The 23,220-nt window shown below is 49.0% G+C and overlaps 1 protein-coding gene across 1 annotated transcript in view; it reads left to right on the forward strand.

Annotated features, from left to right (window-relative positions):
- The first annotated feature begins 1,118 nt into the window (after window positions 1–1,118).
- The window catches only part of EPHB1 (EPH receptor B1), a 446,620-nt gene continuing 424,518 nt past the window's right edge, over window positions 1,119–23,220 (forward strand). Inside the window, exon 1 of the mRNA XM_054482445.1 lies at window positions 1,119–1,548. Within this exon, the coding sequence (XP_054338420.1) occupies window positions 1,491–1,548 (58 nt within the window). The 5' untranslated portion in view covers window positions 1,119–1,490. The remainder of the gene's footprint in view (window positions 1,549–23,220) is intronic.

Consider the following 23,220-nt stretch of genomic DNA (forward strand, 5'->3'; position numbering starts at 1 on the left):
CCAGACTATCATCAGGTATGTAGGGGGTGCGGGGGAGGAGGGAAGGACACATCTCCAGCATAACATATAACAGCCTCAAGGTGAGTTTCTGATTTAGAACCCTTGACCATCTCCAGAAACAGGAAGATAAAGTGTAGCTGTGAGAGCTGAGCCTGGGAGAATTGCTCCTATCTCCAAGGCTGCATCCCCGGTTGCTGCCTAAGTCCTTCCCACCCACACTGAAGGCCTGGCCCGCAGCAACAGTGCACCTCGCCTTGCACGGGCCTGGGAGAGCCCTCTTGCCGGCTCTGCTGTTTTATAGCTGACTGTGTGACTCCTGGTCTCTCCACGCTGAGCTGCCCTCTGGGGTCAGGGCCCTCTGTGGAAGTTCACAACGCATTGGGAAGTGAACACTAAAGGCAACCAGAGGCTTCTGCAGAAAAAGAACTACGAAACGTTGGACAGGAAGCAAGTCCGGTTCCCTGTGGACCCTGGAGCAAGTGCCCACAGGTTATCTGAACAGTATTCATTCTTTTGACATGTACTATGCCTCCCACAGGCCAGGCACTGTTCTGTGAACTGTGGATTCTGTAGTGAACAAAATAGGCAAGAATCCGAAAATGGTGACCCCATTTTAATAACGGGGAGACCCCACGATAAACAAAATCGATTAGTAAATACCAACCCGTGCTAGAAAGTGAAGACCTCTGGAGGAGAGGCACGGGTGCGCCCCTGGAGTTGCTCTAAACAGGGTAGGCAGAGTGCTCTTGTCACAGAGAAGATGAAAAAAGGCTCATTTCATCATTTAAAGCGGATCCAGTCCTGGGTGTGATGTAAGGGCACGAGGCCTCCCCAGCTCCTTCGCTGGGCCCCCTAGGTGAGGACAGGGTGAGTTGGGCGGGCCGCTGCGGTTCTCCGAGAGCACCACGAGGGGGAGCCCGGACCCCTCCTAGCGCCTTCCGAGCCCTCCCGCACAGCCTTGCAAGCAAAAGTTTTTCTTAAACTAACAATGCCAGTGTAAGGAGGTGCTCGCGCCTGATTGGCCGGGGGAATTTTGCAGGTTTGATTCCTTGATTGGACAGGAGGTGTTAGGGGTGGGGAGAGAGCTGATGGTGGGGGATCTCGCTCCCTCCCGCGTCAGTCTGGCCGGCTCCTTCCTCCCGTAGGCTCCGCTGTAGCTCGAAATGTGACACCAGGACGCACTCACTCTCGCGCGCTCTCCCAGGCTCGTTCTCCCTCGCCCTCTCTCTCTCACACACGCACGCACACACCCACCTCTCCCATAAACACACACACACACATGCACACCCACACCCACGCGCGCCCGCACCGCCCCACGCGCGCACACTCCTGCCCACGCCCACGCAGCGCTCCGGGGAGTCCTGTCCGGGCGAGAGCGCGAAAGGATACCGAGAAGCCACCCGCGGGGAGCGCAGCGGCGCCCCGGGACGCGGCGCTCTCCCGGCGCTGCTGCCTCGGCTTGGACTCGGCCTGGGGGCCGCCGGCCGGCGATGGCCCTGGATTATCTGCTACTGCTCCTCCTGGCATCCGCAGTGGCTGCGATGGAAGGTAACGTACCCTCCACGGAGCAAGTTGGCTGCTGGTGCCGGCCGCCTTGGGACTGCTGTGCTCCGCGGTTCGCGGGGTTCCTCTGGCTGCTTTGCGGTGCAGGCATCCCGGGACCCGAGGGCAAGGAGGTTTGGGAGCCTTGGCCGCTGCCGAGCGCGGGGCTTGGGCGGCACCCACGAGAGCGCCCCCGGCTGGCTCTTAGCGCCCGAAACTGGCTCGCGAGTCCCCCGGCTTCCTCGCCCCGGCACTCCCTGGTAGCCTCGGTCTCCCGCAGCCCCCGCTCGGAGAGCGCGGAGCCCGCTGCATTGCGGTGCATGCTCCTTAGCTCTGGGCAGAGCCAGAGCTGGGCGTTGGGGAGAAAGGGGTACCTCTGGCCATCCGGCTCCTGGAGTACTGACGCTCGTCTGCTCCCAGGCACAGATACGCTTCCGAGCAGCCGCGCGCCACCTCCTTTTCCCCAGCTCGCAGTCCACGGGCTCGTGGACTCTGCTTGGCGTGCAAGCACTGCGCGCGGGGGCCGGAGAAGCTCTGCTGTGGTATCCCGCAAGTGGCCGCCGAAGGAGAGGGGTGGAGTTCATTGGTCGTACCCTTGGGGACCAGTCTGGTGGTCTGGGCGCCTGCGGGACTGCACATTTCCAGGGTCAGTCGGGGAGAGGTGGAAACCCTTTTCGCCTCTTGAGCCTTGGAACAGGAGTGGGCTGGGGTGAGTGGTCGGTCCTACCTAAAGTCTCCCAGCCTCTCCACCATGCCGGAGAGGATACTCGGCGGCCGGCAGTCGTCGGGCAGCGTCACTCTCTGCCAGCTCGGACTTAGCGGTGCCTTCGGCTGGTGGCTGGGAAAGCGCGCTCCAAAGACACCGTGCGCGGCGCAGCGGGGAGCCTGGGCGCTCGGTAGCGCTCGCTAATCCCTGTGGGAAATCCCGGTCCAACTCCTCTCCTCCCGCCCCTTCCCCCGCCCCTGTTCTTCGCAGCCTAGCAGCGGCCGCGGCAGCCTCCTGGGAACACAGCTCCTCGGGAGAGCAGAGTTGGAGTTGTCGGGAGAAAACCAACTCTAGGGGTGATGCGCTGCCGCAGTCCGGCTAGCAGCCCCACTTTCCGGTGTCCTGCTCCGGGTGGAACTCCTCTGGGGGACTCCAAGCCAGGGAGAAGCAGCTCTTGGCGCCCGCGCAGCGTTCCCATCTGGGAGCTCGCTCCGCTTGTTACTCGTTCCTCGCGAAACTGTGACCGGTTGCCCAGTGGAAACTCTCCCAAACACGATGGTTTGGTGCCCCCCGCCATTCCGGAAAGCTCTGCCCTTCTGGAAGTGAAGCTGGAGGGGCATTCCGGGCCCTGCGGCGCGGCTAAGATTCCCTTCCCTTTTGGCGAAGACCCCCGCATCCCACGTTTGTTCTGGTGGCGGCGTGGGGGTGCGGCGATTAATGCCTAGAAAGCTCTCGCTTGCTTTTCTGAAGGTGGCTTTTTGTCTGCCCTCCGTCTCCTGCTGCCCTCAGGGACTGCTGGGCTTTGTGGGGAGGGGAGCAAGGAGGGGTTTGCTTTTTGGAACGTGCAGGAGGAGACTGGAGCCGTGTGGAGCGCCGTCAACACCCTGACGCAGGGATGCCTGGGTTTGACTTATTGAGAGACACGTGTGGGAGCAGTTGAAATTGGAAATTCAGGGGGATATATACCCCCAAACCAGGCAGGAAAGCCAGGGTGAGCGCATTTGCAAGGGCAATTCCAGACTGGACTTGCAGCGTTGGGGCGGCGTCATGCAGGTCCGAGGCTGGGTCCGGCCCGCGGCTCTTTGCGCCCCCAGAGGTTCAGTGGCCGGGTCTCAGAGGAGATGGGTGCCCACTTTGGGGGGCGTGCTCTCGGCATTGGGTTCCTGTGCATGCAAGCGAAGTATTTTGGAGAGCAAACGTATGGAAACACAGCAAGCATGAGGACGTGGTCAGTTTCCTCCCTGCCCCTCTTCTTGGCTAGCCAGAGATCCCTGTCTGCTTGCCGGAAGCTGCCCGCGGGTGCCATTGTGTCAGAGCCCAGCCAGGTATGCAGGGCCCTGACGCCCAGGCCTTCCGGAGCCACTTACCCTCGGTGCAGTGGCTTCCCTTGCTGCAGCCGTGAAACTTTGCCAGTGGCCTGACAGGAAGGAGCCTGACTCTATGGGCTGAAAATCTCTCCAGCAAGGGTTAAAAGAAACGCGACATTCAGCAGAATATTAAAGCAGCCCCCTGGTCCCTACTCAGTACGCAGGTATATTACACACCATTCACTCCCTCCTCTCCTAGAATGAACACAGGCAGGCTCATTTTCTACTCTCTACACACGGAGCCGCCTTCCCGCCTGCCTGGCTGGGCTGGGGCCAGCGTTATTTGGTTTGTGATGAGTGAGGAATAGTGATCAGAAAGTGGATCAATGAGCTGCCTACGGACAGCAGGTCCCTCCCAAACTCGGCTATGGTCAGGGGGCGCCTCTCCCTGCTGATTTCAGACACTCACGTGTCTGTCTGCTTTCCCCTGGGGTCTGCGGTGGAATTTCAGTGAGGCATTGCCATCCAGGGCAAATTGCTCTGAGGCCAGGTGGGCCGTCAGCCCAGGCCAGGGCAGGGACAAAGGGACAGTGACAATCATGGGCCAGGTAAGGAGATGTGGCCAGAGGAAGGCAGGGCCCTAAGACACCCCCTGCCTGGGTGGAAGGAGGGAGGACAGGGTCTGGTTGTTGGCCAGAGGGGCAGAGGAGGGGAGAGGAGGGGGCTCAAATTCTCCTAATCAGGCAGGAGGACTGTTGGCTTAGGGTGTAGGAAACCCAGACTGAAAAAAAGCTCCTCTTCCCTCCTTTCCCCCCACACTCCCACATTTCCAGCCAGTTCTGCTCTGTGAGGAGAGAGATGCCACTACAGGGAAAAGATCCGCTGGGGCTAAGTCTGTCTTCACAAGGGAGTAAGGCAGGCTGTGGTGGCAAGAATGCTGACATCCTCCTGCCTTCTGGACGCAAAGCTAGGCCTCTTTGCTCAGCGTCCTGACAAACAACTGCCTCTTCAAGCCCACCGGTGCCTTTTCCCACCTGCTCTGAGAGCTTGTTGAGAATGGACTGCTGGTGTCTGTGAAGCGAAGGCAACTGCTTGCATTCTCTGAGCTGCCGCTTGTCTTGTGCCCTTTGGGATAGGATCTGGAAACCTGGGCTTCTCTGGAGGCTTTTCTACAGCAGCAGAGGACATCCACCTTCAGAGAGAGGCATCCCTGGACTAAACACATTGGCCCTCCTGGGAGGCAGCAACCTGAAATTGCTAACTGCTCATAGCATTCTCCCAATCCCACTCCCTGTGTCCAGGGAGTACCCATGCACCTGCAGAAGGCCTCAGAGTGCGGCACACTGGCTGATGGGAATACTCCCAGGAGACCTGCTCTTTTGTGTAGCCTAGAGTGAAGTCCTGGCCCTGGCACCCTTGGATGTCCACATGTATTTGAGTAGTAGATTTCTCAAGAGTTGACAAGTAGTGGGTTCCCAGTAGGCATTGCTGATGCATGAGTGCACGACTAAATTACCGTGCCCCTTTGTGGCATGCCCCAACGTGAAATGCTAGGGCACTGAATTTCAGTGTACACATTTTGGACACAGTTACATTTCCATTACATGTTTGTGGTGGAAAACCCCAAACTAAGCCCGTGTGTCTTCAACAGGCCACAAGGCTAGGCAGTGATTGGCTGTTTCTGCATTTTCTGTTAATATTTGTTTGCTGTGTGTGCATCTGTTTTGGGTGTCCATGAATGTGCTTGAGCCTACAAGCAGTAGCAGGCACCAAAGATTTTTAAAAATGTCTGAGAAAGAAAAGCAAATTTGAGAAAATTCCATGTATTAGCTGATTTTATTTTTTGTGCAACGTGGAACGATCACCATTACTCAGTGTTTGTGGAGCTGCCTCCTCAAGCCACGCATGGAATGCTGGCGAGGGAGGGCAATGCAGCTCTGGGCAATGGCTTGGGAAAAGTCTTGGCAATGTAAACAACTGCAGAGGCCCAGACTCAGTCCCAGCTCAAACCTTCTGGGTTGGTAGAAGAGAGCTGCCAGCAGCTTGTGATGCTCCCGAGCCTGGGGAGGGCCTGCTAGGTCACACAGTGTCCGGCTCCAGCCCCTTCTGCCTTCTATTGACTTGTGCAACCCAGACCCAGATCTCAGAGCCCCTACTTTGTTTTTTCACAAGAATGGGTACCGATGACCAAGATGTGCTATAAGAAAAGCCCATGAGGCAGAGGCATGGTATGGTTCTCATTTAATTTTACTCTTCGAGAGGTAATCTTTGATAAAACAAATAGGACCAAAGAAGAAGGGTGATGCTAGGGGACACAGGAAAGCACCATGACCCCCTCCTCTGGATCTATCCTGTGTGCTTCTTATTTAGTAGAAACTACATGTTCTTTAGTTGCTTGAATAAATTTTGTGAACTCGGAGCAATGAAAGGAATATATGGGTCAGGAGGGAGGTCTGGCCATGAGGATGGAGATGAAATCAACATGGGTGGTGACAGATAGCAGGATCATGAAGCCAGAGTACTCCACCTGCCTTTTCATCTCCCAGCTCTGTTGCTTGGAAAAATTACCCAGTCCACCTGGCCACAGTGTCTTTCTGTGTTGAGTGGGTCATGTTGCCCACTTATTCCAACTATAGGAGTAGGGACAAGTAATACCCAATATAAGGACACACTCTGTACTAGATTAAAAGGAAAGTAAGATGCTATTAAAATCAAAGATACGTTTATATTACTAAATTTAAAATAATATATAGCTAATCCTTAAATGTTCTTAGTATCACTAAGGCTTAGATGTGTAGTATTTTTCTAGCATGGGCAAAAGGTAGGAGCAATTTTGGAAGCCCAAAGAGGGGAATACCAGCTCAGGTAGTGTTTCCCAGACTTCAGGTAGTATGTTACCTGGGCAGTTTGCTACAGACTCCTGGGTCCTAACCCTAAAAGCTCAGCAGGTTTGGATGGATCCTAAAAATCAGCATTTTAAGTGGGCTTTCCTGGAGATCCTGATGTATGTGCTTCCTGGAAACACTGCCAAGGGGAATGTTTCTAAACCAGGTTGCAGTCAGAAGACCTAGTAGGTCTTGCCCAACTCTGCATTTGCTGAATCAGAATGGCCTGGGGATCTGCATTTTACCAAAGGGCCCCAATGATTCACATGCAGACAGCCTGGCACCAGTATATTTGGAAACTGCTGACGAGATCTAATTCACTTAATCCTTACAAAACCTATCAGGTAGGTATTATTATAATCAACTCCTCTCCCATTTTTTAGATGAGAAAACTGAGATATAGAATAGTTAAGTAATTTGATAAGGTCACACAGCTAGTAAGTGGCCAAGCCTGGATTTGAACCCAGGCAGTCAGGCTCTGTAGTCTATATTTTTAGCCACCTTGCTCCACCACTTTTGAAGGCTTTGCATGAAGGAAGACTCATATCAGCGGGAATCTAGGGGAGGGAAGGGTTCTAGTGCTGACTCTGCCATTGGGCATTGGAGACTTCATTGACTACTGGGGGCTTAGGTTTCCATGGTCATGCACGAAGAAATGAGCAAAATGTTCAGACAACCTCAGCACTTCAGATCAAGCTCCAGTTTCCATGTAGCTCTCTCTCTGTACCTTCCTCCTAACCCCACTATTCCCACCCCTGTTGCAGCCCTGTACACTCATAGACACAGGGCTGGAGACCTGTCCTGCAGCACACTTTCTAATAAGGACTGGTATATTCGTTCCTCTCTCTGCGCTGACCAGCCCTCCCAAAGAAGAAATGATCAGCAGAGAAGTGTCCCCAAAGGAGATGAACCTGGGACCCCTATGTGTTCTGGGGGAAGTGGAGGGGGCACACCGAACCCTTACCTGTCCTCCATTGACTGTCGAGAGCGTGTTCTTGCACCTGGATTCCAGGAGTCTGCTTTCCTTGGAAGAACTCTTTTTATGTCTCCCACTTCTGCACTAGCCACTTAAGCAACTTGAATATTTCTGTCAGATTTCCATGTCTCCAAAGATGGTGGAGAAACAGAGCATTGGATGTCTGCCCTTCTGAGGAAATTACTGTAATAATAAAGTAACACCTTGGGAAAGATTTCATGTTTAAAAGCAAAATTTTGCATGAGAAATTCCTCAGCTTCTTCTGCAGATTCCATTTCAAGTGGCAGCTGTAGGTGGGGCCCTTGGGTCAGAGTGCTTAACTATGCTTGGGTCGGGGGCATTGAGTGGTGAGGTCAGGACCATCTGCTCCATCAAAGGTCCCTGATATCTGATGTATTAGAGCCACTTTGCTGGCTTTTGTTGATCATTCCCCTGGGGGTTAGAAAGTTGGGAACACACTTTCCAGGGAGGCCTGGAGGGCAGTGGGTTGGTTCTTCTTTGTTGATGGAAAACCACTTTCTATCTGACTTAAAGTACAGGAAGCAAACAAGTGCACGGTTAGCTCTATCCCTCCTTGTGCCTCAGTTTTCTCATTGTTGAATAGACTGGAGGAGGGATAATTATGGTAGAGAGAGTAGCAGGGACTTGGAGTGGGTGCACACCCCAGGGTAGAAGCAGTGGTAGAAGCAGGGGCTGACAGGCCGGGCGCGGTGGCTCACACCTGTAATCCCAGCACTTTGGGAGGCTGAGGTGGGCGGATCACGAGATCAGGAGATTGAGACCATCCTGGCTAACACGGTGAAACCCCATCTCTACTAAAAAAAAAATACAAAAAAATACTGTGCCACTGCACTCCAGCCTGGGTGACAGAGCGAGACTCCGTCTCACACACACACACACACACACACACAAAAAAAAAAAAAAAAAAAAAGAAGCGGGGGCTGACAATTGTAGATAAAGTCCAATCTGAGGCATGGTGACCCTCTGGCAAATCATGGGTGGGGCATGGATCCTCATAGCCTGTCAGGGGTTCTGTAGGAGGCAGCTCAGGATCTGATTTTCAGACATCAGAGATCGGAAAGAATGAGCTTAGCCAATATCAAGAAGACTAAGTGCCCTCCATGAGAAAGCCTAGTGCCCTCCATGAGGAAGACTGTACTCTAGGGACCTCCCACTGGCCAGCAGCAGGCCCAGGCTTGTGCAGGTGGTGCAGACAGGATTGAGGTCATGGTCCCCACTGGTACCATGTAGCATTATCTGCCAGATGCCTCTCACTGTAACTGGCTTGTATGTTTACTTCCAACTTTGTGAATGAGAAGATTTCATTTTGACAGCCTAGCAAATGGGTTCATTATGCTTTCAGCCTTCTAGGGCAGGAAAAGCATCTTATTCATCTGCTCACTCACTCTCCAGCAAGCATGGAGTGTTAGCTCTGTGGGAGGATGCCCAACGCTGAAGATCTGGGGGCCCTTCGCTACACTATAATGACCCTGCTGGTGATTTAGGTTTCAAGATGATCTACTTGCGAAAAGAGGGGAAAAGGTGACGAAGAAGGTCCTGTTTCCCCCTCCAGCACCAGTACAGATGTTTTTCCAGGTCAGGTGAAATCCCAGCACCTGCAGACAACACCACTAGCAGCTGCTTAAGGAGGGTGCTCGTGGAAGTTTCCCCCAGCGTTCTCTGTAGCAGAACTGGGCCAATGTGGAAACACATAGGAGATTTTCTGAGAATTACCAGGACTCATTTCTGCCCACAGATTGCACCTGAGGCCCTGCTTCTCTCATCTCTCCCTTCCCACTTCCTGGCAGCAAGTGACAAAATGACCGATTTGAATTTAACCTCCTTGCTCTGCTTCTCCATTTCCCTGTGAAGGTGATAATGAACAGAGAAATGGGCAGAGGCAGGTGGCCAGAAAGGGAGGGGACAAGCAAGGGGAGCAGAGGTCCAAGGCTGTAGCTTGGCAATAACTTCTAAGGTCCCTGGGACTGATTACAGGGGCCATGTAAGCCTGAGGGAGCCAGCAAGGGATCAGGCTTGTCTGCACAGTCTTGACATATTCAGAAGCAGGACTGGAGGTCGGTTTTAGGGAAGGGAAAAAACTTTCCAGGAGTCCTACAGGCTGGCAATGCTGGATCCAGGATTAGATTATGCTCCCAACCACTCATTGAGCATTTGTCATGTGCTGGTCTCTTTATACACATTGGTCCCCATATCCTTCGTATCTAAGCATTTTTTCTCCCATTTTACAGATGAGGTAGCTGAGGCTTTGAGCAGCTAACTGGCTCAAGAGCAAAGTTTCAAACCAAAGTTTGCCCAACTCCCTGGGCCTCTGTCTCCCAGTTCAGTCACCTTTTCCATTTAACTTTGCTTATTTGTGAATTAAATCAGTGAGCCTGTGTTAACCAGGAACTGTCTATCCTTGTCCTGCCAGGTGCCATCAAAGGTACAGACAGTCCTGCTCTGGTGTCAGTGCTCAGACCCTGTGGACAGGCTCTCTTCTCACTCTTTGGAGTTGTCCCACCTGTTCCACAGCTGGAGGAAAACTTTTTCCTTCTTGGTTTGCATTTCCCTGTTGCACATTGCCTTTCCCATGTGCCCCTGTGAGTCAGACCCCCACTGTGGTCATTATTGGCTTTTTTTTTTTTGCTGCATGTCTGTATTAGTTCATTTTCATGCTGTTGCTAAAGACATACTTGAGACTGGGAAGAAAAAGAGGTTTAATTGGACTTATAGTTCCACATGGCTGGGAAGGCCTCAGAATCATGGTGGCAGGCGAAAAGCATTTCTTATATGGCGGTGGTAAGAGAAAAATGAGGAAGAAGCAAAGTGGAAACCCCTGATAAACCCATCAGATCTCGAGACTTATTCATTATCACCATAATAGGCCCCTCCCATAACACATGGGAAATCTGGGAGCTACAACTCAAGATTTGGGTGGGGACACAGCTAATCCATATCAATGTCCATCTAGATATTGTCTTTGATAAGCTGTGTTGCTTAGATGGTTGCAGTTGGCATCTGTGCCTGGATCTTGGTAGGTGTGTGTGGGGGATAGGAATCAGGGCACAGTGCAGGTCTTCTGGTACTCCCTTTGTAGGCTCACCTTCCAGAGGAAGAGCCAGCAGCTGCTTTTTGTCTTTGGGCACTTCTACGACTTCTTCTCTGTGGACTGTGTCCTGCTTACCCTTGGCCTGGGGCCATGCTGTTTCTTGAGCTCGGGCTGCTTTTATCCATCTGGCCAGGTGCAGACTTATGACATCAGAGGAGGACACTAGGATTTAGCATCAGCTTTGAGCATGGAAGAACATGTGGGGGGATGTTGAGGAGAGAAATCCCTCAGCATCCTAGTCTGACTGGACAGTGGCCAGTCCCCCTTGGAGCCGTGGCAGTGGAAAGGGCTGAGCAGGAGGATGAGGAATAATTGCAGGTGGCTTCATTGACAGTGGCAGCAGAGAGAATGCCTTATCTGTGAAAGGCAGCTGGGCCCTGCAGTTAATTGTTCTGTTGTTTTCCTCTTGGTAGTTTTCCAGCACATCAACATAGGACCTTTGCCCTTGGCTTTCTCATTGACGCTGAGGCTGGATCCGGGAGGTGAGCTGGGGGTGGCGGATTGGGAAGGGGCTTCATTCCAGGTGGTTTCACGTGAATTCTTGGTCCTCAACTATCTGTGCAGGTTCCTCCAGGGCTGTCTGCTCCTGGGGGCCATTGTCACAGGACCAGAAATCTCATCCGGGGTTGCTCTCAGCTCCTTTGACAATGCCTCCAAATGGTTTGGGATGGTGGAATGCAGGCTGTAAACTAGATGGCAAGGAACAAGGTGTCAGTATCAGAAAATCCACCACATTTTGGACAGGTGCTCAGAGGCCTGGGGCAGGCACTGGTCAGAACACACTTTGGGTGTTGAACCATAATGTAGTATTTGGTTTAATCCTGGTCACACCACAGGTGTGAATCCGTTGCTGGCTCCTTAGCACCTTCAGGGCCAATCATTGCAAGACCTTACATCACCTGGGTCCGCCTTGCCTCCTGCCCTCCTGCCCAGCAGCACCTCCTTTCCCAGCTCCACACAGGTACATGTGTACACACACATGTCCACAGGTGCACGTGCTGCACAGCTGCACATGCCCTGGGCATCTCCTTCACTTCATCCACACAGAGGCCCTTCTGACTCATCTGCCCCATGTGCCTCTGGGTCTGCACCTGCTTGCTCTGCTTGTGTTGCATGTCTTACTGTTCTTTTCTGGCTAACCCTAAATTATTCTTCAGAATTCACCACAGTGATCGCTTCCTCCTGGAAGGCTTTCTCTCCTGTCCCACGCTCGATTGGGTTGCCCTCTGGGTGCCCCCACAGCTGCCTCTGCTTCCCTTTATGGGATCACATTCCACACTGGTCTCCAGTTATGTGTTTATTTTGCTGGGTACCCCACAGCTCCGTGAGCCTCTGAAGCATGGGTTCTATCCTGATTGCCATGGCATCCCCAGCACATAGCACCCCCAGCACATGGCACGTAGGAGGTGTCAATAAGTATGACATAATGAATAAATAACAAGAAGGAAAAGATCAACAAACACTTAAAAACCTGAGAACATGTCCTATAGTCATTTAAAATATATCTGCAAATATTTTATACTCTTCCTATCAAAATGTGCAGCCTCATTCCTCTCCCCTTGAATATGGATTGGCCTTAGGGCTCACTGTAATGAACGGAATATGGCAGAAGTGTTTCTGCATAACTTTGGAGTGAAGTCATAGAAGGCAACACAGTTTCCACCTAGCTCTCTCTCTCTCCTGAAATACTTGCCCTTGTCACCCAGATACCATATTGTCAGGAGACCCAGGTAACATGAAGGGGTCATGTAGAATTTCTAACCCCAGCTCCAGCTCAAGTCCCAGCCCACAGCCAGCATGAGAGGCCAAGTGTGAATGAAAGAGTCTTCAGTTTGTTGCAACCCCATCCTTCCAGGCACCCCTGCTGACTCTGAGTAGGGAGAGACAAGCTTTCCTCACAGAACACTGTCCAAACTGCAGATTCCTGAGCAAAATCAATGTAGTAATTGTGGAAAGCCACTGAGTTTGGGGTTGGAACAATTAATAACTGAAATATTTTAGGACGGGTAGGAGAACAATGGTTTAGATAAACCTAGAAAGGGACTTAGGGGAAGGGTGGGAAGGGGGTGGAGATATGATACTTCATTCATTCAACACTTAATAACAAATATTGTCAATCTCCTACTATGTACCAGGCAGTATGCACAAAACCAGAAATATTACAGCCCTTGGGAGCATACCTCCTATTGGGGGAACAGACAGGCATGAAAAAGACAAATAATGTATATATAATTTCAGGAAAGAGCTATAAAGGGAGTAAACAAGTGATGTGACTGAGAGTGATGGGCGCAGGCTTGGACAACTTAAAACGGGGGAAGGGAGGCCCTCTCTGTCTGTGAATACTCGAAGTGCATTCTTAGCAAGTGGGCTTAGGTTTGCTCTGCACGGGAGATAGATTTTGGCTTGATTACAAAATTCTTTTCAGTCAAACTGAACCAAGATGGAATAGGCTGCCTTGAGAGATGATGCAGCCCCATCTCTGGGGTGTCCAAGTAAGGCCAGAGCCACTTCCAGACTTGAGAGCTCACATTCTACAGAGGCAAATGGGGAGTGACAGCAGAGAGACAGAACTGTCAGCACTGCCTGGGAGTCACCAGTGTCACAAGTACTCACACAGAACACGTTTATTGAGCATCTACATGAGAAGCATTGTACTCGGAACTGAAAACAGCGAGATAAAGAAGACACAGCCTTTCCTTCAGGGAGCTCACTGATTAATAGACTGGTGGGGGAGACAGAACCACGCAGACTACAGGCTGTAATAGGGCATGTGATAGACTCTGATGGATGCGGTATAGCGGTTACACATCAGCTGCTAGGAGAAACCAAATGAGACGGTCAGACTTAGAGTGGGAAGGATTTGGGGAAGGTGTGTGTGTGTGTGTGTGTGTGTGTGCGTGTGTGTGTGAGAGAGAGAGTAAGAGAGAGAGAGGGAGAGAGAGAAAAAAAAAGTTTGGGACTTTGGTTATGATTATATCCAGGGCACCAGTGCTGTCTCAGGACTGTCTCCCTGTTTTCATTCGTTAGTTCTGTGTCTGTATCTGTCAAGGTCCCGGCAGAAAACAGCACTCTCACAGGGTTTGCTGAGGAGGGTTTAATGAAAAGACTCTCTACAGAGGTGTGAACAACATTAAGGGAACCAATAAGGATGGGGATGTACCCAGGGACTGACAATAGTGGGAAGCCGATACTCCCCAAGGCTCTCAGAACCTAGCAAGAGTCACAGTGTGAGAGAGGAGCTCCCTGACGGGACTGAGACATAGAGGAATGCAGCTGCTGCCCGGATCAAGCATGGAGGGTGAAGGAGGAGGGTTTGTATTCCTTGAACACTTTCTCCTCCTCTTAAACATCATCTCCTGCCAGCACCTCCCGTGATGAATCCAACAAGAAGGCAGAGGGCATGAAAATCTGATTGATGCAGTTCATAGAGGTCAGAGGCATAGAAAATGGCAAAAAAAAGTAGAGAATGGATCTGCAGGGATGAATGGAGACTAATCAGCACAGTCACTTATGTTGACTTCATCCTCAGACAGGCTTTCCCACGAGATGTTCATGTGGCTGCTGGCAGCCTCAAACTCATATCCTCTTGAAACTTCAGCAGAAACATAAATTCTCACTCCCCATAGCTCTAGCAAATGCTGAAGAAGTTTTGTCTCCTGGGCTTCCCTTGGGTCCTGAGCCTCTCCATGAACCAAGCTCCATTACCAGGGTGATTGAAATACACTAATTGGCCAGGCTTGGGTCATGTGTCTATGAAACTCTATAGCTGAGGGGGAAGGGCTAGCTCAGACCCATCAAGCTGCCTGGCCTGAGATGGGGGAGAGCTGGTCACAAAGCTGTCAGGGTGCTTGTCCAGGAGAAGCAAGAATGAGTGCTGGGAAGGCATTCTTGCCATTGATAGGCCACACCTATCAATCTTCCTGGGACAGCTAAATTATGCAACCGAGTAAGAGAGATGGTATGTCCAATAAAGGAAAGTATATGGATTCTGGACAGAAGAAGGAGGTATCTGTGGCTGTGATGGTCCTGAAGATGAAAAGGTGGGGAAACAGAAAGTGATGGGAAAGTTAAAAACCCAGGAAGGGAGGTCTGGAGACAGCTGGACAAATAGGTTCTTTCTTGATGGGATGTTCTCTATCTTCCTGAGCATCATGATCAAATTTAAAGTGCTGAATAGGCAGATAGCAGTGGTATTTGGTTAAAGGCAAAGTGATTTTTGGATTAGGGCATCTCAACTAGACTGAAAGAGGAGGGTTCCTATTTAGGGGCAAGATGAGAGAAACAACGGGTGAAGAGCCATAATTTCTCACTGTAATCCCCTGGTTCCAATGTAGATACCAGAGCATCTGAATTTAACCACTGCATTTAAAATGGATATCCATTGGAGAGCAAGAATGAAAGAAATGCATACTCATAGGTACAATGAGCTGGCTCATTTCCCTTCTTTTTCACTATTTCAATCATGGCCTAGTCTCACCCGGAATTTCCATTTTGCATCAATAGAATATTTATTCACAGTTTTTGATGTACTTTTTCCCCTAGGTTTTGAGTCTTGTATAAGATGGCAGATCTTCAGTCATTTGCAGACTAGTTTTTTCATACCTTAGATGTCTGTTTCTCATTTGAGAGAGAGAGTGATCTGAAATGTACTTAGAGTTTATCAGAAGAAGGCTCCATTTGCCCTTCCAACTTCCCTGCTCTTGGCTCCAACTTTCTTCTATTCCCAGCTAAGCAGAAAAAGGACAGATTTTTTTAAAAAACACAGTAACACAATGCTGCTGATCTGCATGAAAACCCTTGGCTTTCTTTTCCCAATCAGGAGAAAGTAATTTTCCTCTCACTCACCTGACTAACTTGTTCAGAGCATCTCCTCCCCACCCTTTTCTGGTATCTTGCTGCTAAGTATTTGCCAATTCATTTGCATTTCAATGGTTCCTTAGCAACTATCATGCCCTCAGGATTAGGTACAAAGCTACTCTCTGACACAGACTGCCAGGGCTACATCGCCCCCTTTTATGGTGCCTGAGTTACCAAACCAAGCCCTGCCTAGACATGAAGCACATTTACTAACAGCATCACATGGGTTCTGAATTATAATGCCATTACTCCCTGCCTTATCTGAGCATGCAGACTTCTGAGCAACCCTTGCACTGAAATGCCCCAGATAATCCAATGGTTCCTGAAAGCTGCCCTCTGATATGTTTTCAGAAAGAGAGTCATAGATCTCAGCATTGGAAGAGAGTCCTGTCTTCGGACAGGCAGTGAATTAGGTCAATTTAATGGATGTGGCAGCTGAGGTTCACTAAGGAGGAATGACTACAAGATCAGGCAGGCAATTGGAACATGCCAAGGAGAGATGAGAGCTCAGGGCACTGCTGCTTCCTAGTCCTTGCTCACATACTGCATCCTGCTAAGAGAGACCCATTTGTCATCTATTGTGAGCTTTCAACATAATGGAAGTTTTAACATAGGTATGTGACTCTGTTGATCTGAGGTCCTAGGAGATAAATCTTCTCACCTAACCAGAGCACAAGAGTAACTGCCCAAGTGAGTATGCAAATATGTATATCACCTGGTTTCTCTGGTTTTGGCAGTTAACATTCTTTCCATTCATGGGCTTGAAGCGTGGGTAGCACAGGAGGAGTGTGTGTGTGTGTGTGTGTGTATATTTATGCAGATGATGTAGACAGACAGTGACACTGGACCATTTAGCAAATTAGAATATTCTGCCCTGAGTAGGTGGTGCTGCTGCTTTAACAGCACCAGGTCTCCACCACCAGGGCTCACTGGCATAGAACAGCCTGGCAAATGGAAGATGCTATTCAGGAAAGGACAATGAGAACAACACTCATTCTACAGGAGGACTGACCTTTGCAACTCCCACTTCACGTTGTTATTAAATATCTGGGAAAAGACTGAGAGAACAATTATAGTATTGTCATAATGTATCAGCGTACAAAGCAAGTGTTTCCAAGGAGGCTCTGGTTCAGCTGAGCTTGACAAAGCCAGGGACTCAGCTATAGCACTTACTAATTTAGAAGTTGTCTTCATTACTTACACCAGCTGAAAACTCCAAATGTTTTGGGTGCAATTTTGCCATCGTGGACTCCAGATAGGAACAGAAAGATAAGATGTTGGGAGCAAAGGGTGGGAGTCTTTGAGTTTCTATATGTCTCTCTGCTAGGCTTGAGTGTGCAGTCCTAGTTGGAGCCATTTCTCTCTCTATAGTTAGCCTAAGCTTAGCAGGGTACTGGTCCTCAGGGGTCCTCCTGAGCATTTGCTGAGTTGAGTTGGGTTAAAGGCTTTCATAGGAGGGAGAGTGAGAGACTGCTTTTCCCCAGAAGGGGAGTCCCAAAAAGGACTGTGAGGGCTCGTGTGGTCCCTCCCCCTTTCCCACATTCCCAGCTGATCTCCCACTTCCCACCTAGACATGCCTACAACACCCTCTGCACAGGTTAGCCTCCCAGCTGAGAATTCCACTCTCAGGTCTGGGGGCTGGGGCTGTGGTGTCCAGGTTCTCACTATCACAGAGCTCTTGCAGCTAAACCAGCATTTCTCAACCTTATTCCTTATTCTCATAGTTGCCCCCACTAAGAAGGTTTTTTGTTTTTGTTTTTGTTTTTTTCTGTCTTGCTCTGTCCCCAGGCTGGATTGCAATGGTGCGATCTCAGCTCACCGCAAACTCTGCCTCCCAAGTTCAAGCAATCCTTCGGCTTCAGCCTCCCAAGTAGCTGGGATTATAGGCGAGCACCACCACGGCCGGCTAATTTTTGTATTTTTAGTAGAGACAGGGTTTCACCATGTTGGCCAGGCTGGTCTTGAACTCCGGACCTTAGGTGATCCTGCCTCTGCCTCCCAAAGTGCTGGGATTACAGGCATGAGCCAATGCGCCCGGCCTAAGAAGCCTTTTTAAGACATTTTTTTTTTTCCTGACCACCCCATACCCTGTGAATGTTAATAGCACAGATATTGTGGACATCTGTTCATGTACTGAGGCCCTTTGGTGGGCCACAAACCGTTATAAGATCTAAGACTTTTTAGTCTTCCTCCTTGCCAAGAATCAGTTTTCACCTTTGCTGAGAATGCATGATCTAAACACAATAAGCCTGGCAGTGACTTAGAGGGCCCTCAGCCAAGTTAGAGCTCAGCTTTGCACCATCTATCTTTCCCAAATCAGTTTTACCCAGTATGGCCCTAAATAGTCGGAAAGGATGTCCACCTTGGCTGGTCCAGGAGGCCCCCTATTGAGCAGATATTAGCCCTGCTGTTGGATTTCCTAGGGAGATCCAGGAGGACCCAGAGAAGGACTAGAGCACAGGAGTAACTCAGAAGCCTCGGGCAGGAGTGACTTGCCAGTAGGTGTGGAAGCATTTCAGGATTTTAACAAGTACGGCTATGCCAGTGCCTACTTGCTGAATGTCTGTCCTGACTTCAAGGGATGTGAAAATAGTTACTTGAGTTGGGGTCCATTTTTGGAAAAAAATAAGCTTTCTTGAAGCATAATTTACATATAATAGGTTTTAGATGTACAATTCCATGAGGGTTCACAAATGAGTGTGGTCATGTAGCCACCCTACACACCTGATGTAGATCGTTCTCATCACCCTCGTGTCCCTTCACTGTCATGTGCCTCCCTTCGCTGCTGACCCTTGGCAACCATGGATAAAATTTCTGGTTCTATTGTTTTGCTTTTCTAAAAGCTCATAGAAATGGAATCATAGAGTATGTACTCTTTATTTGTTTGGCTTCTTTCACTTAGCGTAAGTATTTGAGATTCATCCATTTTGTGGCATGTGTTATACTTTCTTTTTATTGCTGAGTAGTATTCCATTGCTTAGATATATCACAATTGGTTTATCCATTTCACAGTTGGTGGACATTTGCTTATAGTTTTTGGCTTTTATAATTATAGCTACTGTGAATATTTGAGTACGTGTCTTTATGTGAACACAAAGTGAAAAATAGATGTTCATTTTGTTTGGGGAAATACCTGGATAATATGGCAAGTGTTAAGGTTAACCTGGTAAGATACTGCCAGTCTGTTTTCCAAAGTGGCTGAAGTGTCTTGCATTTCCTCCAGCAGTGTATGAGACCCCCAGTTGTTCCACATCCTCACCAGCAGTTGGTATTGTCAGTCTTTAAATTTTAACCACCCTGGTGGGTGTCTCATGGCATCTCATTGTTTGTTTTCGTTTGCATTTCCCTAATGTGCTTTTCATGTGTTTATTAGCCACTCATATATATTCTCCAATGAAATGGATGTTTAGATATTTGTCCATTTTTTTTTTGTTGGGGTTTCTGTTTTGGGTCTGCTTTCAACATGGGTGGTTGTCTGGAGGTGACAGAGTGACCCCACTCACACTACTTCCAGACAATTTGGGTTGCCCTGTTGTGCCAAGAAGACATAATTTGTACCTGTGCTGGGTGGGTCTCATTCCTGGAAGTGGGGAAGGATGGGCCATGATCTTCTCAACATGGATGGTGGTTTATGATCAGGGAAGAAATATGCCCCCAAACAGGGGCCAGGACCTCAGAAAGTGGGCTTTTGTTAGCGGAGTGTGTGAGCCTCAGCAGGAAGCCATAATTCACATGACCTGGGATTGTGCTACTCTGTGTTTATTTCCCATACATTCCCTCCAGTTCCAATCTCATCTCCATCACACTCCTCAGTAGGAAGGAAGGGCATGCTCCTGCCTCTACCTGGCATTGCAGGAGCAGCTGTACCTCCATGGTGGTGGCAGCAGAAATCAGCTAGAAATTCCCAAGGGTCCTGCTTCTCCAGGGACAGGTATCTTTTGGTTTTGGGCTTTCTTTTAGAGAAGAAAAGTATAATTTTTCTGCACAGATTGTCCTGTGAATGGTGGTCTGAAACCATGCACAGGAAGCACCCCCTAGCCCAGCCCTGGACTCTCAGGACTGGGCCCATTTGATAGGACATTGTGAATGTCCCAGGCCGTTCATCACCTTTTTCTCAGCTGCTCCGACTCCCAAGACGTTTCCAGCTTTTCTGGTTCTTGTTGCATTCAAGCCATAGAGAATGCCTTTGGCTCATTTCTTAGCTTTCAATGACAGTCTCAGGATTCTACAGGCTTTCCAACACTGGGGATGATGTAGGCACTTCAGCCATGTTTGCTGTTATTTGCATGATGACAATCAGTGATCACAGTAATCATGGGGGAAGTGACACATGACAAGGATGCAAAGGCTGCAGTGGTGCCATCAAGGCCCATCAGCTGGGCCCAGTGTCACTTCCCACAAGCACCTTTTATGCTCAAAAGCAAAGATGCAGCTGATGCTGACACTGCATCGCTTCTGGCTCTGAGAAAAGCAGGCACCCCCACTGTCTGAGACTCCCTGAGGGCCCCCAGAGTCTACCCCAGGGCCTGGCACAGAGTAGGCACTTAGTAAATGATGGATGGATGGACTGAACTCCTGTCACACTGCCCAGGATCACTCAGGGAGAGGCTGATGCGCATGCCACCATGGCAAGAAAACCAGGGCCTTGTAGCAAACAGAAGTAATGGAAGCATAGGAAACCTGAATGTCTGGTTGTGGAGATCAGACTAATGTACCTGCTGCTGGATGGAGATACCTGAAGATGGTTCAGGCAAGGAATCTGTCATTGAAGAGACTTTTTGCTAGGGTATACTTATGGGTAAGCTGGGCCTTGAACATGTACAGGGGAGAGTGATGAGGATGCATATCATGAGTGAGAAGTAGCAGAAGCAGAGGCAAGGAGAAGGGAAAGAAAAGGTACCTGGAATGGCAATTACATTCAAGTAAGTGCTCAGTGATATAGCCAGGGGCTCGGTGATATAGGAGGTCAGGGGACAGATAGTTTAGAGTGGGCTATGGCAACCAGGATGGCTTCCTGGAGGAGGAGGTACCTATTGAAGGTATAGTGGATTGATGCTGATAGAGAAGGCACGGCATAGGAATTCTCTTCACAACAGGCTTCCCTGCCCTGGGCCAGAATCATCGGAAATGGGGAACCTGCAGAAAAGCCTTCTTCAGTGACTTGTGCCTCTCTGTCTTGGACTTCCTGGCTCCAGAAAGCCCAGGAGGAGTTCCTGTGAGGGAAGGCTCTGCATCTTGTTGCGTCCCAAGTCGCAGGGTCCAGTTGCCATTGCAGACAAAGCTTCATTCAGAGGAAAGCAAGGTGCATCTCGTGGTGGTCTGGACCAGGTTTTCACAGACGGTCTTCTTTGGTGTCACCACTTGGTGTGTGGCCTTTGGGCCAGGGCTTGGGTTCCCATGGGAGCTCGTTAGAAATGCAGACCCTCAGGCCTCACCTCAAAACAACTAAATTCAGCTGTGCCTGGATCAAGAGTCCCAGTCTCTAAACTTCTGCATCAGGGAAGCAGCCTCTTTAAATAAATTAACAAACTTATTTTGAGCATTTTTTAAAAAGAACTATCCTAGATTAAAGAATACTTAAGATTCATGACAAGTTAATGTAACAAATCCTATACTAAGAAATTGCTTTAAAGGATATGATTTGGACAACAAACAGAATTGGAATATAGCCTTCCAAAATTTAGGGAGTGGGTCTCCTTAGATGAAAGTATTATAACAAAATGTTAATATTTCCAAATTTATAACTGAATTGTGGTCAAATAAGAGAATATTCTTGTTCTTAGGAAACAGATATTGAGGAATTAAGGAGTAAATGGCCATGATGTATGCAACCTGCTCTCAGATGGCTCAAGGAGGAAAATAAACAAATAAATGTGTGTATATAATATAATAAGTGTGTATATAATAAAATATATATGTAATATCATATTATGATATATCCTATTGTACCATAAAATATATGTGGTGGGGAGAGAGAAGATGAAAGAGCAAATGTGGCAAGATGTTAAAAATTGATGAATCAGAGTAAAAGGAATATGGGGGTTTCTGGTTCCATTCATGCAACTTTCTTGTGTGATTGCTATTTCTTTAAAATAAAAAGTTTAAGAAAACAGTGTGCCTTGTTTCAAAGTTTGATGGATGTTGCAAGCTGCCCTCTAAAAAGGCTGAACCAATTTATATTCCCACAATGCTGTGGAGGGTTGGTGCAGCTGTTTAATGTAGCTATTTTTATTCAGTTATTTTGATGCCAGGGACTTTCTTTGATGGGGTCATATATCAGTTTTGACCTGGGGACATTTTGTTTTTTTCCAAATTTATTATGAATATTTCCAAAAGTACAGAAAAGTCAAAAGTATGCTGCAGTGAACACCCGTGCCGCGGCCCCTGCCCCTAGTTTCAACAGTTGTTGTTATTGTGCCATATTTATTTATCAGTACACATTTGCTTTTTGGGGGGCATGGAAATTGGGATGCAGAAAAATTAAGTAACCACCAAAGGTAAACGCTGGGGCCACACACCGTGTCCTCTGCAAGTTGTCCTTCTGCCTCTGAGGTACTTCTGAATGGCTTCCTGAACAGATAGAACAGCTGTTTTTCTTTTTTCTTTTTCTTTTTTTAATTTTTTTGAGACAGAGTCTTGCTCTGTCGCCCAGGCTGGAGTGCAGTGGTATGATCTCGGCTCACTGCAATCTCCACCTCTTGGGTTCAAGCGATTCTTATGCCTCAGCCTCCCGAGTAGCTGGGATTATAGGCACACACCACCACAGCCAGCTAATTTTTTTTTTTTTTTTTTTTTTTGTATTTTTAGTGGAGACGGGGTTTTACCATGTTGGCCAGGCTGGTTTCGAACTCCTGACCTCAAATGCTCCGCCCACCTCGCCTCCCAAAGTGCTGGGATTACAAGTGTGAGCCACCATGCCTGGCTGGATTTTTTTTCCTGAAGCAGTTGAGTGTTGGATTCAGACAGGTCTGGATTTGAATTCCACCTCTGACATTGAACAAACTACATAACCTCCCAGTCATGGCCTCTGTGTGTTCATCCTGTAAGTGGGAATGGTGGTACTCACCTCACATGATCGTTATGAGATAAATGAGATAAGGTGTTTAAAGCCCGTGGTAGTTATTAGTATTGTCATTTCTTCTGTATCTCTCCTTTCATTTGAAACAGATTCCCAGGCACCCTCCTCTGGGAAAACTGATCCCTAAATCGTTCTTCTGCTTGCCAATACCTTGTCTTGCCCATCTATTGCCGGTGTGTAGTCCTTGCCTACTCCCATAGACTTGGAGGGCCAATGTTCCAAGCGGCTTAGAAAAGCTGATATTCAGGCATGTGTGCTGGGACGATGTTCAGTAACCTGACATGACACATCGTGGCCAAGAGTCGCAGGCGTCCCAGTGGTTAGGCAGCAGGGCTTCCCGGGGCACTCACCCTCAGTGTGAGCAGGTCTGGACGAATTCCCAGCAGACCCAGCAGAGCAAAGAAAGGGCCTATGGACCACTGCTGCCTTCTCTGCCTTCTCCAGGACTTCCTCCCATCTCACCAGGATTCCAGTTTGTGGGGAAAGGGAGGAACAGGGACTAGGGTAAGATGAAGGAGGCAGTCACTTGGAGCAAAGTTTAAGGGGGCACCAAAGATTAATCAAGATAAGTAATATATGAATGTAGTATTTTTTTTAAAAATCAAATTCTGTAAACCATGGACTATGGGCTGCCTGTTTTTGTAAATAAAAATAAAGTTTAAAAATAAAGTTTGAAGGCCCCAGTAGCCCATTCCCCTCTCTGTGGCCCCAGGAATTGGGGGGCACTGGACAGTGTACTCGCTGACATTTTCTCTCCTCT

This window comes from Pongo pygmaeus, chromosome 2 (assembly GCF_028885625.2).
Source record: "Pongo pygmaeus isolate AG05252 chromosome 2, NHGRI_mPonPyg2-v2.0_pri, whole genome shotgun sequence".
In the NCBI taxonomy this organism is placed as follows: domain Eukaryota; kingdom Metazoa; phylum Chordata; class Mammalia; order Primates; family Hominidae; genus Pongo; species Pongo pygmaeus.